Here is a 17,500-nt window from a genome sequence, read left to right as displayed (position 1 = left end):
GTACATACATAGGCGCAGGAATGGCTGTATCGTAAGTAGCTTGCTTACCAATCACATGGTTCCGGGTTCAGTCCCAATGCGTGGCATCTTGGGCAAGTGTCTTCTATTATAGCCTCGGGCCGACCAAAGCCTTGTGAGTGGATTTGGTAGACGGAAACTGAAAGAAGCCCGTCGTATATATGTATATATATATATATATATATATATATATATATATATATATATATATATATATATATATATATGTATGTGTGTGTATCTGTGTTTGTCTCCCTAGCATTGCTTGACAATCGATGCTGGTGTGTTTATGTCCCTGTCACTTAGCGGTTCGGCAAAAGAGACAGATAGAATAAGTACTAGGTTTACAAAGAATAAGTCCCGGGGTCGTTTTGATCGACTAAAGGCGGTGCTCTAGCATGGCCCCAGTCAAATGACTGAAACAAGTAAAAGAGTATACATACATACATACATACATACAATACACACATGCATGCATACGTGTGTGTGTGTGTGTGTGTGTTTTATTGGCTGTTATTTTGCTTTTGATCAAATTAATATGGCTTATCTTCGATATTTCTTGCGATATTTTTTACGACTAAAGATTTCTTCATCTACTTTTATTTCTTGTTCTGCATTATTATGTGCTCCTCGTTTTAAAGTATGAGGGAACATCGAGAATGTATCATCCGATGTAACAGTTCAAGTCCTAAAGCTTACAACATTTATGTTTACATTGAAATTTAATGTTACATTGTTAAACTGGAGAACGTTATGTGGCTTGTCTGAGGAAGAATTCAACTCTCAGGAGTTAACAGGAAGTGGACTTTAATTTGTAATATTAGATTGGCGTTAAGTGTAATTATAGCTTGCGTTGTCTTCAGATTATATATCTTTTAAAGGCGGCGAGCTGGTAGATTCGTTAGCACGCTGGACGAAATGCAGAGCAGTATTTCGCCCGCCGCTGCGTTCTGAGTTCAAATTCCGCCGAGGTCAACTTTGTCTTTCATCCTTTCGGGGTCGATAAAATAAATACCAGTAAAAACACTGGAATCGATGTAATCGACTATCCCCTCCTCCCCTCCCCCCCCCGAAAAAAATTTCAGGCCTTGTGCCTATATCAGAAAAGGCTATATATCTTTATTACGTATCCGTCCATCCAATAACTAGGTTGAACTTGATGTATGGTTCCAATGTTTTTACATAATGTTGTATCTGTTATATCCCTAGGTGTTATTTGTTTTTTATATATAGTGCTTGTTTTACTAAGTTATTCAAGTATATTGTCTTAACTAAAGTTTGTTTTAATTCTTTTTTTTTCTATACCGTTGAGAGCAGACCATGTGTTGAAACCCATCGATAAAGAATCATGTCAGCCCAATAAGACAGTCGTATATTCACTTTCGTTTTATGGTTTGCATTGTTTTTTTTTTGTTGTTGTTTTTTTTTGCCACTGGCAAAAATGTGACGATGTGTGTAATATTTGTTCCTTTCTGTGTTCTTTTATTTTTACTTCATTCCAACAACATTTTACGAGAGAAAAAATATAAGGTAAAAAATGCAGATGAAACTAATAATGATGATGGTGGTGATGATGATGATGATGATGATGATAGACGTTTTAATGACGATTTAAAAGACACAGCTATCGTTATGTTTTAACCTTTGTCTGTTTCATATTCGTTCGGGGACCGATTGTTGAATGGAAGTTTCGTTTTATGAGAGGTAATTTTGGAAGCACAAAAAATAAATACTTGAAAGCGTTTTTACTTTTCTACTTTCCCTTCTCGCCCCTCCCTTCTTTGTCATTCTGTTTCTTCTCTTTCTCCTCTTTCTATTTTTTTTTTTATTAATGTAATGTGCGGCCGTTATATTTTTTCCACATTAGTATTTTGAACAGAGCAAAATGACATACATACATACATACAGACAGACAGACAGACACACAGACACACACATACATACAAATATACATACACATACACACACATGCATACACACGCATACACACACATACATGCACACACATACATACACACATACATACACACATGCACACATACATACATAGATGCATACATACACACATACATACACACACATACACACACACATACATACACACACATACACATGCATACATACATACACACATACATTCTTGCATACATACATATACACACATACACATACATACACATATACATAAACACACACGTACACACATACACACATGCATACACATACATACACATACACACATACACATACATTCATACAAACAAACAATGCAGACAAGATTAGAAATTGCTGAAATAATTTCTTGGAATTTTAGAAGCAGCAATAGCAGCAGCCGTAGCAGTGGTGGTGGGGTGGTGAGGTGGGGTGGGGTGGGGTGGTCGGGGGCGGCGGCGTTATTGGTAGTGTTTGAAGTGATGGCGATGAAGGTCATCGTGTTGATACTACTACTACTACTACTGCTACTACTACTACTACTACTACTACTACTACTACTACTACTACTACTACTACTACTATGACTACTACTACTGCTGCTGCTGCTGGTAGTAGTAGTAGCAGCAGCAGCGGCACGTATGTATATATATATGTAAGCCTGCATGCATGTATGTATGTATATGTATGTATATGTATATATGTATGTGTGTATGGATCAAGTGATGTAGATACATCTGGTGAGAAGCCGCCAAGGTTCGAGAATCGATTAAGACTGCTCATCCTTTTATCAATTTACTGCGTGTCTACCAACGAGTTCAATGGACTCACTTAGTTTTTTCAGTTGCTTTTTCCTACTGTTTATATTATTTGATTCTGCTGATTCCTCGTGACTCATATTTTTTCTTGACTCTTTTATTTGTCAAGTGGGAAATTTTCGATATGTTCATTAAAGCTAGAAAATTTCACTTAATACATTAATTACCGTGTGGGTCCATTGGACCCTCGAATTAAATTCAGACAATACTCTTGTCATTCTAAACAGAATAAAAGCAGTATCAAATATTATTTCCCTAGATATTTATCACAGATATAAAATAGATAAAATTGTATTCAATCTACTTGCTGAATTTTAGAAAAATAGGAGAAATTATGGAAATATTCCTGTAAATTTGTGTGATATTGCATTACCTACAATCTGCTAGGTTATAGGGTGATGTAATATTTTTACGTGACGACGCAGTTCTTACAATATATTGTATCATCTTTCAGGAGAGTATAAATATGTGAGAGAACAATGTCTGCTGTTAGTCTGCTATCAAGTTTCATATAGTTCAGTTGTGCTTTCCAATATGCCTAGACGAGAAAACTTGAGTGTAGACCAAATATCGAAAAGGTTATTAGATGGAGAATGGGAAGAGGATAGTAGTGATTCCTTCTATTGCTCTGAAGATGATAGTGAAAGTGATTGTGTGCTGGACAGTTTAGGTTCTGTGTCATCAGATGATGAAGATACTCAAAAACAATTATCTGCAAGCCACCCAATTATGAATGAGCAATATGTTTCTAGAGACAGACAAGATGTTTGGCATTCTAATCCTCTTACTCAAGCAGCAGTAAGAACTTCATCTTGCAATACTGTGCGCCAAGAATGTGGACCATCCCGTTTTGCTAAAAGGTCATGCGATAGCATCGAAACGTATTTTACTATCTTTATGCGCCAGAATCTTCTTGAAGAAATTCGTAAATGGACAAATGTTGAAGGTCAGGTTGTTTACAAAGATAAAGGGAAATAAATTGATCACTCTGAAGTAAAGAAATTTATTGGACTGATTATTCTTATAGGTTTTTATAAATTTAAACATGAAAATGTCACACAGTTATGGAGTCAAGAAGATGGCCGCCCAATATTCAACAAAATCATGAGCGAAGGAAGATTTCAACAGATTTTACAAGTATTGGGTTTTGATGATGCTAGTGCAAGACGAAAACAGAGAAGTGATGATAAATTGGAGCCTTAAGAGAAGTATTTGAAATGTGTAATCAGAATTTGCAAGAAGTAAGATAGTAAGAAAACTATTTTAGTTGGAACAATTAAAAAGAACAGAGTTGAACTTCCAAGTGCTTTCGCAAATGGAAGAGAAAGAGAAATCAACAGCACAATATTTGGGTTTCAAAAGGCTTCTCCGATCCTATCTTATTATCCCAAGAAAAATTATGTAGTCACACTTATGAATACAATGCACTCTCAGCCTTCAATTGACTCAAAAAGTGCTGAAAAGAAACCTGAAGTTATTACATGTTACAACAAAACAAAAGGAGGAGTAGATACACTAGATGAAATAGTAAGGACATTCACTCGAAGATGGCCTATGGTTATATTCTACCACATGATTGTTATAAGTGCAGTGAATGCTTTCATTGTTGCTAAACAGCTTTACTTGCAAAGTTTCAAGCATAAAAGAAGACTGCCTAATTCAGTTAGGAAAGGAACTTGCTGGAGTTAATGCTAAACAAGAACATGACAAACAATCTTCTAGTTCCTCTAACATTTCTCAACCAAACAAGAAAAGAAGACGATCTTCACCCTCATTTGAGATTCCGCAGCCAAAGAAAAAAGGGAGATGTTCTTTGTGTGGCCCAAAATACACAGGAAAACTCGTACTACATGTAAAAATTGTAATATCCATGTTTGCCAAGAACATTCCAATGTTGTCTGCATTCCCTGCCATGAAGAGCTGTAATTCTGTATTTTTGTAATTTTTAAAAATTTATAATATATTCTATAAGCTGTATTTTTTATTAAAATTCGTCAGAAACAGTAATTCTTCATTCACCTGATGGCATATATTATGTAGGTAAGAAATAGTGGTAGTTTGAATAAAATTTAATTAAAAGAAAAATATTGGGTGCATTGGACCCAGTTGATAATTAGAGACATACACTTTCTCTGGTAGACCAAGGGTTAATAGTCAAATTTGTCCTGTTTGTATTTGTACTATTTAGGTTTCTATATATTACATCGTACCATGTCACCGTGTGGACTGAGGTACCCCCTTTCAAATATCATCTCTTTTGACTGTTCGAACATTCTTTACGAGGTCGTCGATTTGCTACAGACAGAGAAGCATATGTGTATATGTGTGTGTGTACATATGTGTATGTTGTGTATGTTCGTGTGTGTGAGTGTGTGTGTGTGTATAAGAATTAGCTCTCCCCCGACACACGCACACATATTTCATTTCGCGTTCCTATACTATTATATCAGCAATGAGTTTTCAAATGTATCTTCTGGAACCATGTCATATTAACTGTATTTTTAGAACATTCTATCGATTTCCAGAACGGGGCTATAAACATAACCATTGTTGCTGAACATCAATTTGAAAAGTGCTTTGGCACATCTGTAAATCTATTATGAATTGGTAATCATCAGAAAAACCAAATGCCTTTTCATATATATATATATGGAAAGAGAGGGGAGGGAGGGAGACAGACTGACAGACAGACAGACAGATGTTTGTACGAAGGTGCAGACGCAGAAGTTTGCTTCTAACCACTTGGTTCCGGGTTCAGTTGTAATATGTGACATCTTGGGGAAGTGTCTTGTACTATAGCCTCGAGCCGGCCAAAGAATTGTGTATGGATTTGGTAGACGGAAACTGAAAGAAGCCTGCCCTATATATAATATATAACATATAATATATATATATATATATATATATATATATATATGTATATATATATTATATGTTACATATTGAAAATTGAAATCTCTATGTTGCTTTTGAGGGGAAGGCAAACTGCTCCTCCCTTTGTTGTTGGACTACCTTGATATTTGTTTAAAAAAGAGATATTATTACTGTGATAAAACAGTGAAAGCAATATTTACTAAGCAAGTGAGCACTTTTATACTAAGAAATAATTAGACCTAAAATATAAAAATTATTAGAAACGGGAATCAAATGTGAAAATATTATTAAGGGGCTAACAGAAAACCGCCCGGAAGGCGGTCTTTCTGCTAGTACAGTTAAATGCTGGTACTACCACAAAAAAAGATACATTTCTATATTTAAGAGATGAGGAATTATGTACATTATTTACATTTGACGGATATTTGTCCTCATCTTGTTTATTATTGTTGTTGTTGTTGTAGATATTCAGGTCACTGCCTGGAATTGAACTCGGAATCTTGGGGTTAACAGCGTTGGCTACTAACTCCAAGATTCCGAGTTTGATTTCAGGCAGTGACCTGAATAATAATAATAATAATAATAATAATAATAATAATAATAATAATAATAATAATAATAATAATAATAATAATAATTAATTCGTTTTATTGGCCACAAGGGCTAATATCAATTAAAAACATATAAGGACAAAGACAGGACGAAGGTTACAAAAGGTTTTGTCCGAAAAGGTAGGAAAGTTCGTCTAAACAGAGGAAGAAAACGGAGAAAGATATAATAAATAAATAGATAAATAAATAGATAAATAAATAAGTAGAACTCCCAAAGGGGGAGGCGCTTCGAAAAAGGAAAGGTTACACGTGGAAAAACCCATAAAACCACGGGAGCCTGGTCGGAAAAAATAAGAAAGGGGTATAGAGCCCTTTCTCCTTTTACATTACCTTTTTTTTTTTCTTTTTTTTTCTATCGAAAAATACCTTAGGAATGAGAAAACAGGTTCGAAATTTCCCCAAGACACCTGATGGAGGCTGGAGGGTATATCTGTATATCTGCCGAAGCGTTGTGTTAACATCAAACAAGATGAGGACATATCCGTCAAATGTAAATAATGCAGTATACTGTGTAGTGATTGTTGTAAGGAAACGCTTGCAACAGCAGAAATCATTTCAACATTTCAAAGTACGACAAAAATATGCTTTTTCTAACAAAGGTCGACAAGGGCAGTGTAAGAGCTTAATCGTATCACGACGATTCTTCTAGCACATGTTAATATAGAGACACAAAGTGAAATAATGCTAGTCCTGATATATGTGTGTGTGTGCGTGTGTATACATATATGCATATATATGTATATATATATATATATATATATATATATATATATATATATATATATATATATATATATATGTGTGTGTGTGTGTGTGTGTGTGTGTGTGTGTGTGTGTGTGTTAATTCTCTAAATTAGGTATTAACAGTAACTGCACGATAAAGTGAAGTATATTGCCACTTGAATGTGGCTGACCACTAGGGGTGGATGTTACTGTTGCTTTTAGCCCCAGGAGGACATCTCCTCCAGCTGGCTTATCGACAAACAGGACACAGAAGTGTGTCGATAAGCCAGCTGGAGGAGATGTCCTCCTGGGGCTAAAAGCAACAGTAACATCCACCCCTAGGGGTCAGCCACATTTAAGTGGCAATATACTTCACTTTATATATATATATATATATAGATAGATAGATAGATAGATAGATAGATAGATAGATAGATAGATAGATAGATATATTATATGTATGTATTATATATGTATGAGAAAGAGAGAGAGAGAGAGAGAGAGAGAGAGAGAGAGAGAGAGAGAGAGAGAGAGAGAGAGAGAGAGAGACAAATAGTTAGGTAGACAGACACACTGACAGATAAATAGATGGGCGAATGGATGAATGAATGCATCGATATTAATTAATTCAAAGAATATGTCCGTTATCTTCATTTTTTCCATTTTTTTTTCCTTTTTGTTCTTTATTGCATTCCAGAAAAATTATTTCTGAGCGACCGTTGACGTTACATATCTCTCTAGTTTGGGTTATTGATCATTCTGTATATTTGAAGATGCACTGTCAAGTTTAAGACATCCAGTGTAATTACATATAAAGAAACAACACAAAGCATTATTTCAGCAGCAACAACAACAACAACAACAACAACAACAACAATAATAATAATAATAATAATAATAATTAATAATTAATAATTCTGTTTTATTGGCCACAAGGGCTAATATAAATCAAAAACATGTAAGGACAAAGACAGGACGAAGGTTACAAAGGGTTTTGTCCGAAAAGTAGAACATAATAATAGTAATAATAATAATAATAATATAATAATGGTGATGATAATCATTAATAATGATCATGGGCGGCGAGCTGGCAGAATCGTTAGCACGCCGGGCGAAATGCTTAGTAGTATTTCGTCTGCCGTTACGTTCTGAGTTCAAATTCCGCCGAGGTCGACTTTGCCTTTCATCCTTTCGGGGTCGATTAACTAAGTATCAGTTACGCACTGGAGTCGATGGAATCGACTTAATCCGTTTGTCTGTCCTTGTTTGTCCCCTCTATGCTTATACTCCTGTGGACAATAAAGAAATAAATTATCTCTATCAGTGAAGGCTCATGGCTCGGTGGTTAGAGCGTCGAGCTTACGGTTGTGAGGTTGTGAGTTCGATTCCCGGACCGGGCTGCGTGCTGTATTCTTGAGCAAGACACTTTATTTCACATTGCTCCAGTTCACTCAGCTGTAGAAATTCATTGCGATGTCACTGATAGCAAGCTGTATTGGCCTTTGCCTTTCTCTTGGATGACATCAGTGGTATGGAGAGGGGAGGCTGGTATGCATGGGCCACTGCTAGTCTTCCATAAACAACCTTTCCCGGACTTGTGCCTGGAAGGGTAACTTTCTAGGTGCATTCTCATAGTCATTCATGACCGAAGGGGTCTCCCTATCTCTATCAAAAGGAAACAGAAAAATCATTTTGTTTTTAGGTAATAAATTCAGAAACTTAATCTAAAGGTGGTTCGTTGAAATATCGGACAGGAAAGAAATAGGAAAACAAGCAATATGAAGTGTGCGTGTGTGATGGGGGAGTATTATTTATTACACACACACACACACACACACACACACACACACACACACACACATACTCTTTATTAAAGCTTCAAAATTATTGCAGAACCGTTACTCAGAGTATCACGTTCCCATTCGTCGGACAGTTGTAATAGAAACATTTGTTTTGCACTTAAGTGCTCACCTGTATATATATATATATTATATATATATATATATATATATATATATATATATATACACACACACACACACACACACATGCAGGAAGTAAATAGACACCTTTAAATTTCAAAATTTCTGTTCTAAGCGTCTTAATACGTTTTCAGCGGTGTAGAATTCACAATGTAATTATTCTTTTTCATTCCAGGTGGCATTATATTAAAGATTTGCGAAGAATAACCATGCCACGCACAAAAAATTCACCAGAACTCTCATATTTTCAAAGAGATCGTATTGTTGAGCAATCTGAGGCTGGTCTTAGCCAGCGAAAAACTGCAGAAAATCTTCAAATTCCACTTGCTACTGTTAGTAGAATTGTAGTGCAATTCAAAAACTAAGGAAAAGAATCAACAGAGACCTAGGCCCTCGGAAAGGAAGAGCTAGAAGAAAAACGACCGTCTTTGGTTTCAAGACGAAAGGTGTTCTTTCATCAGGATAATGTTCGGCCAATATATTCCAAAAACCGGAGCAGTTTGAATGGGAAACGATACCCCACCCACCATATTCACCGGACATCTGATTATCATTTATTCCGCAGTCTTCAATATCATTTGGACAGAAAAAATATGAATTCCGTAGACAAGGTCAGAACAGAACTGGAGGAGTATTTTTCGTCACGGACAAGTGAATTTTGGAAGAGGGACTTTGCAAGTTTACCAGAAAGATGGAAGAGCATTGCAGAAAATGAAGGAGAATATATTTTAGATTAAAAAAGAACTGTATTTTAATTTCGAAAAATAAATACTAAAAAAAAATCGCATTATGGGATGACCCAATATATGTCTGTTGTTCCCTGTCTAGCTATCATGAAGAGATTCATCCAATGCCATTGCAGTTTTCGCTATGGCCAGGTAAATTTTAAATTTGGATATTTTGAATAATTTGTAACGTCAATTCCCCTCACCCCACTTGTTTTGTTTTTCTTATTAAGCAGTTTCCGTTTAAAATTTAGATATTAATATTGCTGCAGTTAAATATGGCACATATTGTAATATATAAGGAATAGTACTCTGGGTATATATTTCCGTACATGCCTGTGCTTGTGTTTATGTATGTACCTTTATCTGATGATAGTTAAGGTACTGAACTTAATCAATGAGATTGTGGAACAATTTGAAGGCGAACTATTTTGATAACTGAAAATTTTGCATTCGCTGAGAGAAAAGACACCAGCAGCTCTTCTGTATCGCTTTATTATATTTTCGTTTTCTTTAACACACAAAGAATATAAGTTCAACGTTTTAAAGTTCGTTTGGGCGTCTTTAATGAAAACAGAAGTTAAAAAATTGTGTGGAATCATTGTTTTGTAACATCTAGTATGTACACTGAAACACCAAAATTTCTACAGAAATAGAAATATGTACGAGAAAAAAAACCACGATTATTAAAACAGGAATAAAAATTCAACCTCCATGTCTGTTGTAAATATAACCTACGTTACTGGTTGCGTTTCTACTGTGTGTCTTTTTATTACTATTTGACTGGATATTCCAAAAACGTTCTCGTTTAGTTTTGGTATTAATATTAGTCAAGTAGTGGCTCGCGTCTTCGGTATATTTGAAATGAAACATTCCGTAAATTCGATCTATATATACAGAAAGTCGATCATTTTTATGCTGTCTAAAATGTAATGCCATATTTTTAGCGATCAGGACATTGGAATATTTCATGTATTTGTTGTTTACTACTCTTAGCGCTTTGTTCTTCTTGCGAATGTCTCTAAATATCATTTAGTTAAGGACAGGACCTTCTTCCACCTCACAGGATATTGGTTCTCTATCATAAGATATGAGTTCTTCCTCAGTGGAGTGTATATTCCCTTCTTCGCAGAAAGTGTACCAAAATTTGCATTTTTATAACTTTTTTTGCTTACATTATTTGCTAATGTGATGAATTCGTTTTATGTAATGTTTGTGTGTTGATGTTTGCTTTTCATTACATTCTTGAGTGCTTGTGTCTGTGACTGTCTAGTTTATGGTATTTCTTTGTAGGTGTTGATCTTCTGGTTGACTTGGATGTCCATTGTAACGTTTGTTGTGGTCTTTGCAGTGTTGATGATGTCTTTTATGATGATAGTAGAGTTGGTGTTGAAACTACAAAAGTCTTCTTTCTTCAAATTTTCCTGCTTTGTTCTGTCCTTTTTCCTTTCCCTCTAGAACAGCTATGTTGAGTTTACGGTACTCTGTTACTGATATTTGTGATGTTATCTCCGCTGTAGTTGTTCTTGTTGTCTCGAGGATGTGAGGGTTCTAATGTTTTCGTTTATACTTCTGCTTCCAGTGACGTTGTCTCTACTACTACTGCTGCTGTTATTTTGTTTGTGGATTTTTTCCGTTGTACTTGTTGCTATTGTTGTTGTTCCTGCTGGTATGGTTGTTCGCTGTTGTTAGTATTGTGATTGTTATTGTATATGCAGTGGGGGCTCCCATGCTTTCGCTTTCTTTGTGTTGTGTCGACGCCCCCAGGCGAAGAAGTAGGATCTCCTAAGACATATAAATAGAGGTAGTCTGGCCGTGGTAGGAGTGTTGAGTAGCAGTCGAGTAGCAGTTGTGTAGCGGTTGAGTAGAGATCATCCGAAGGTGCTAGATAGCAGTAGCGTTGAGACATAACACATTGGTAAGCAGGGGACATTCAGATGGTTGGCATCACCACGGACGTGATACCTGGGTACACAGCCAGTCAACGTAACGCCCGATTCTTCCCCACTGGACTGCTGAAATGGATCTACGATCATTTTCAGGTGTTCTGCTTTCACCAGTAATAGGACCACCAGTTTTGTTCCATGCCAATTATCCTTCCTATTTCATTTTATGCCCTGGAGAATATCTTTTCCCTCGAGGATAACGTACAATGCAACCAAACGTACAATGCAAACCGAAAGATGTCAAGTTCTGACGGTACACCGAATATTTTCACTATATCAGTCTTTCCAGATCACTGGTAAAGTGGACAGATTTTCCGAAAGCAAGAGAAACCAAGGCTAATAGGTCAGATTTTGTTGTTAGGACGCTCAAGATCGACATATCAACACCAACAGATGACAATGTATCTCTAAAAGAAACGGAGAAACTCTCGACAATCAAAGATCTGACAATAGAGATAACCCGAATATGGAGCCTAAAAACCGAAACAATCCCTAATAATAAGTGCATTAGGCATGGTTAAAAAAAACTTACCAGGCCTTACGAATATATATATATTATTATATATATATATATATAAATACATATATATATATATAAAATGCAGAAAATAGCACACATCCTATGTATAGTACTTGTCGACCTCGGCGGAATTTTAACTCACAACGTAGCGTTAAACGAAATACCACTAAGCATATCGCCCGGCGTGCTAACGATTCTGCCAACAATGGCTCAAAAGCCAGCACATACAGAAGAGGTGACAGCGAGCAGCCCTGACGGACAGAACGTGCGATACTAAACGGTTCCGATCGGTGGTTGATCTCTGATCACGAGCAGAAGTAGTGGGGGACCATTATAGTTATGTGTTGAGAGGAATTCTTTGAGGTTTGGATAATTCACCTCTGGAAACATGGGTGTTTCGTTCAACATCCTTAAACAACCCTTTTTCAGGGACCTTTTCAACGGATGGGCTACTCGACCTGAAGAAAATTCTGATTGGGCCCCACTTGCAAGGTTATGTGCTGTTTATCTTGTACGTATGGTCATGCACATATGGTTGTGATGCATGTGCCTGGTGTACCCTTATCAGATGGGTAGTCATGATGGGTATAATGGGCTTCATATATTTTACCCCAGTGTCACTTTGATGGCATGCACTGCTCTCTCACTCAATAAAAATAATAGTAATAATAGTTTCAAGTTTTTGTCACAAGGCCAGCACTTTCGAGAGAGTGGGTACGTCGATTACATCAACTCTAGCGCTCAACTGTTACTTATTTTATCGAATTCCAAAGGATGACAGGCAAAGTTGGCCTCTGCATAATTTGAACGCAGAACGTAAAGCCAGAGAAATGCCGCTCAGCATTTTACCCGACATGCTAACATCGCTACCTTAAAAATAATGATGACGACGGCGGCGGTGGCGACGGCGGCGGTGGCGACGGTGGCGGCGGTTATGATATTGGCTTCATCGGCAACAATAATAAAGCAAAAAAAAAAATCTCAGTAATACACGAGGAAATACTAATAAAGTATATTTCCAATTTTGATTTTAAATCTGAACTTGTTAATGCGCTTTTCTGCACCTAAAGATAATAAATTTCAATTTGATTGAAATTTCAACACAATGTTTACTTCTTGTGTTTTACATCTTTCGTCTGGTAAGTGTGTATGTATTTAGTTCAATTGGAATTTGTTTAGCTTTCGTACTCGGTTGATGAATGAATGTTTTAAGTGTGTTTATTCATCCGAGTATCTATAACACCCAGTTACCAGAAACACATTTTTCATATAAGAGTCAAACCTTGTACTATTGTAATAGAGTTAGGTGACAAATTTATGTTACATGTTTGTGTGTGCGTATGTTTGCTTGTATGTGTGTGTGTGTGTCTGTGTACACCACTACAAAGTGCAGCCTCCGTTTTTTTTTGTTTTTTTTTTTTCTTTTCTCAGAAATATTGTAAATATTCAACAAACAGAAGTTGTTACCAGACAGAAATCGTAATTGCGATCGATGTAATTAATTAAAAGAGTGAAGTACTTTTCAGTCCAAGAAGTGTAATCGGTAAAACAAATGTGTCTATATGCGTATATATGTGTATTTTATGTATGTGTGCAGGCATGTACGTGCGGGTTTTATGTATGTGTATGTCTGTATTTATATACACATATGTATATAATTAAAATAAGACAAAGAAGAGTTTATCAGGTCTTAAATTACCAGTTACCATTGTTCTGTACCAACTCTGTTTTTGAACTTCAATTCACGCCAAAGTTCCATTAGAGTGACACTTCGTCAGACTAGAATCAAAGGTGCGCTCATACATTGTGCATTTGCTCATATATGCATATATACACATATATACACATATACATGTACATATATTTCTATTATACGTATGTGTGTACGTATAGATAGACAGATAGATAAATTGATGGATGGATGGATGGATGGATGGATGGATGGATGGATGGGCGAGTGGACGGGTGGATGGGTATGCATATGTACACACATGTACAGTATTTATATATGCACATATATATGACAGTACAAAAGTAATGTCACATGGAATTACCAGTATATGGTCTAAAAATGCATTAAAATTACCTACTTCAAACTTCAATAAGCTGAACGAAAGCGAAAACCGGCCCCGGTCGGTAAAGTATGAAATTTCTTCAACGGCAAAACCTCAAAACTATTTTAATACGAAAACCATTTTTAAAGCAAAAACATTTTTTTTGTTATGTGTGTAAAACCCACCTTGTGAAAATATACACTGATAGTTTTATATTGTTTGTGCTGCTTCTTGCTGTTGATTGATGTGGCTGGGATCATCTCTAGTTAGAGGTCCCAGGGGCATCATCGAGCGCAGAGTCGACAAGGTTCACCAGTACTACTCATCACTGGCGTTCCAGAAACCAGCCCCTCTGCACCCTCCAAGATGATGTCGAGCCACTGGAGATCATTCTTGACCAAGTCCAGCTATATGGTGCGGTGTTTGCCACAGATGCCAAATCGGTTTGCAGCCAACCATATTTCTGCCTTTCATCTCGTTATTGAAAGATCTCTGAAGTTCCGTAAAGATCACCATCTCTACACCGCCTTCGTTGACGACATTCGACACTGTCGACCGCGCATCCCTCTGGAAAATTCTCAAGCTCGTATATATATATATATTCTCTTTCTTGTTTCAGTCATTTGACTGCGGCCATGCTGGAGTGCTGCCTTTAGTCAAATAAATCGACCACAAGACTTATTCTTTGTAAAGAATAGTACTTATTCTATTGGTCTCTTATGCCGAAACGCTAGGTTAACACACCAACATCAGTTGTCAAGCGATGTTGGGCGGACAAACACAGACACAAACATATACATATACATATTATATATATATATATACATATTATATATATATATATATATATATATATATATATATATATATATATATATATATATATATATATATATATATATATATATATATATATATATATATATATGTTTTTTTGCGTAGGAATTCGTCCTGTACCTCCACTTGAAAAGCGGTGACAGTTTGTTTACATCCCATTAAGGTAGGGGTGTGGCAAAAGTAGCTGATAAAATAAGGACCAGGTTTAAAACAACAAAAAAGCTCTGGGGTGGATTAGTGCAAATAACTCTGCAGTACAGTGCTTCAGTATGGCCACAGTGCATTGACTGAAACAAGTTTAAAAAAAAGAAAACGATATAGAAACATATAAACATATAAACATATAAAAAATATACACACACATACACGCACGCACATATAACACATTCACGTATAGAACATAGATGTTCACACATGCAGAAGCATAAGTTTTCATATCTTTATACTTATATTTATATTTATACACATATGCACACATGTACATATATATGTATAAATATACACAATCCATGCAAACACACACATATACATATATACATATACATACACATTTACATGTACACACACACACTCATCTGCTTATGCATTTGTATTTATATACATGCACACCTACACACACACACACACACACACACACATATATATATATATATATATATATATATATATATATATATATATATATATATATATATATACACACACACATATGTATAATAATATATATATATATATGCTTCCAGTTGTAGATATAGGAGAGAGCTGTTATCAGCATACATATATTTACAAAATAATACACAGGGAGACATTAGTATAAACATATTAAAAGCTAAATTTCACTTTCTATCAAGTTGGAATACTTATTGGTATTCCTTTACACCTCTTTATCATTTAGTGAATTTGTATTGATGTCACGAATTGTATTAACGTCACTGTCAGCAATTGAGTATATATATATATGCATATTATGATTGACCGTTGACTGAACACTATTCAATTTTTTTTCTCCGTGTTTTTCTCCTTGTCTCCGTATTCTTTCTGTTGAAGAGCGTAGCTCGAAACGTCAAAGACTTTCCGTATTCCCGAGCGTCATACTAATATATACTTTTGTTATTTGCACCACCTGTCCTCGTCTGTTGTTATTATTTGTATATTCTCCCATATATATATGCATATATATATATATATATATATATATATATATATATATATATATATATATATATATATTTATTTATATATACATGCACACATATACACACACACACACACACACACACACATACATATATATATATATATATATATATATATATATATATATATATATATATATATATATATATATATATATATATACATATTTATAAATATATCAATATATATGTGACCCGGTATATATATCATTAGGTTTATTGACCCTCTTATCCCATCTCCAGCTGTAACTGAGATGAGACAGTCACTATGCATTCTGTACCCTTTGTTTGAAAAATCCTAAAGTGCTTAATTTTAATTCACCAGAAGAAAACGTTTTCCTTTTACATGATGTACTTGATTTGTTCATCAATAAAGAACACATCTGAAACAGCTGTAGTGAACTTCAATCCATCTGTGTTATTATTTATACTTCTTCACACTTCATTGGATCTTGTGCCTACTGTGGACTGTTGAATATGTGCCAGAGTATTCACCTGTGTGATTTTACATATACTCTTTGTATTTGGTCTTTCTTTATAGATGTATACATAACAGGAAGGACAAATCCATATTTGATTAGTAAGTATATGAGTGTCTGTACACACTGATAGGGTACAGGCATTCCTTCATTTCATAAGAGCCAGTAAATTTTATGTATGCCTGCATGCAATGTACGTATGCATGTATGTATATATGTATAAATGTATGCATGTATGTATGCAAGATTGTATGCACTCAAGTATGCATGTATGTGTGCATATATGCATGATCAATAATGTCTGCCTTACTTGAGCAACTTGTAATATTAATTACTTACACATGTGCTATGCCACATCAGATCAGCAAATAGATTTTATTCTATTTGCATTTAAGTCAGAAAACCAGAGATTTAATTCATTTTGGGATGATTTGAGTGTGTGATATTGATAAGCCAATAATGGCAGAATATCAGTATCTACACCTCCCTCAGATTCATATCATGACGAGTTGTCTTGCCTGGTCTTTGACATTCACATGTTTTTCAACACTGAGTATTCTCTAGGGAGCTTGCCCAGGGGCTATTCAGTATTAAAAAAAAACACATTCACTGTGTATGCTTACATTACTAGATTTGTTTTTAATTCATAATTTTACACACACACATACACACACACACACACACACACACACACACACGCACACACGCACATGCACATATATATATACATATATGTATGGTAGGAGTGTATTTATACACAATATGTATAAATAGGAATTTAGAGA

General features: G+C 35.3%; 1 protein-coding gene across 7 annotated transcripts in view; it reads left to right on the top strand.

Annotated features, from left to right (window-relative positions):
• LOC128249592 (uncharacterized) overlaps positions 1 to 17,500 on the top strand; it is a 245,488-nt gene that overhangs the window by 165,917 nt on the left and 62,071 nt on the right. For 6 of the 7 annotated variants that reach the window (XM_089365237.1, XM_089365235.1, XM_089365234.1 and 3 more), the window contains one exon: positions 9,134 to 10,355. The exons of the other annotated variant lie outside the window; for it this stretch is intronic. In XM_089365237.1, coding sequence (XP_089221363.1) covers positions 9,134 to 9,323 — 190 coding nt within the window. In that variant the 3' untranslated portion in view covers positions 9,324 to 10,355. Of the gene's footprint in view, positions 1 to 9,133; positions 10,356 to 17,500 lie in introns of those variants that run through there. 7 annotated transcript variants of the gene reach the window in all.

The sequence above is a fragment of the Octopus bimaculoides genome, chromosome Z (assembly GCF_046866305.1).
Source record: "Octopus bimaculoides isolate indiv1 chromosome Z, ASM4686630v1, whole genome shotgun sequence".
Classification (NCBI taxonomy): Eukaryota; Metazoa; Mollusca; class Cephalopoda; order Octopoda; family Octopodidae; genus Octopus; species Octopus bimaculoides.
This window is presented reverse-complemented; position numbering and strand designations above follow the sequence as displayed.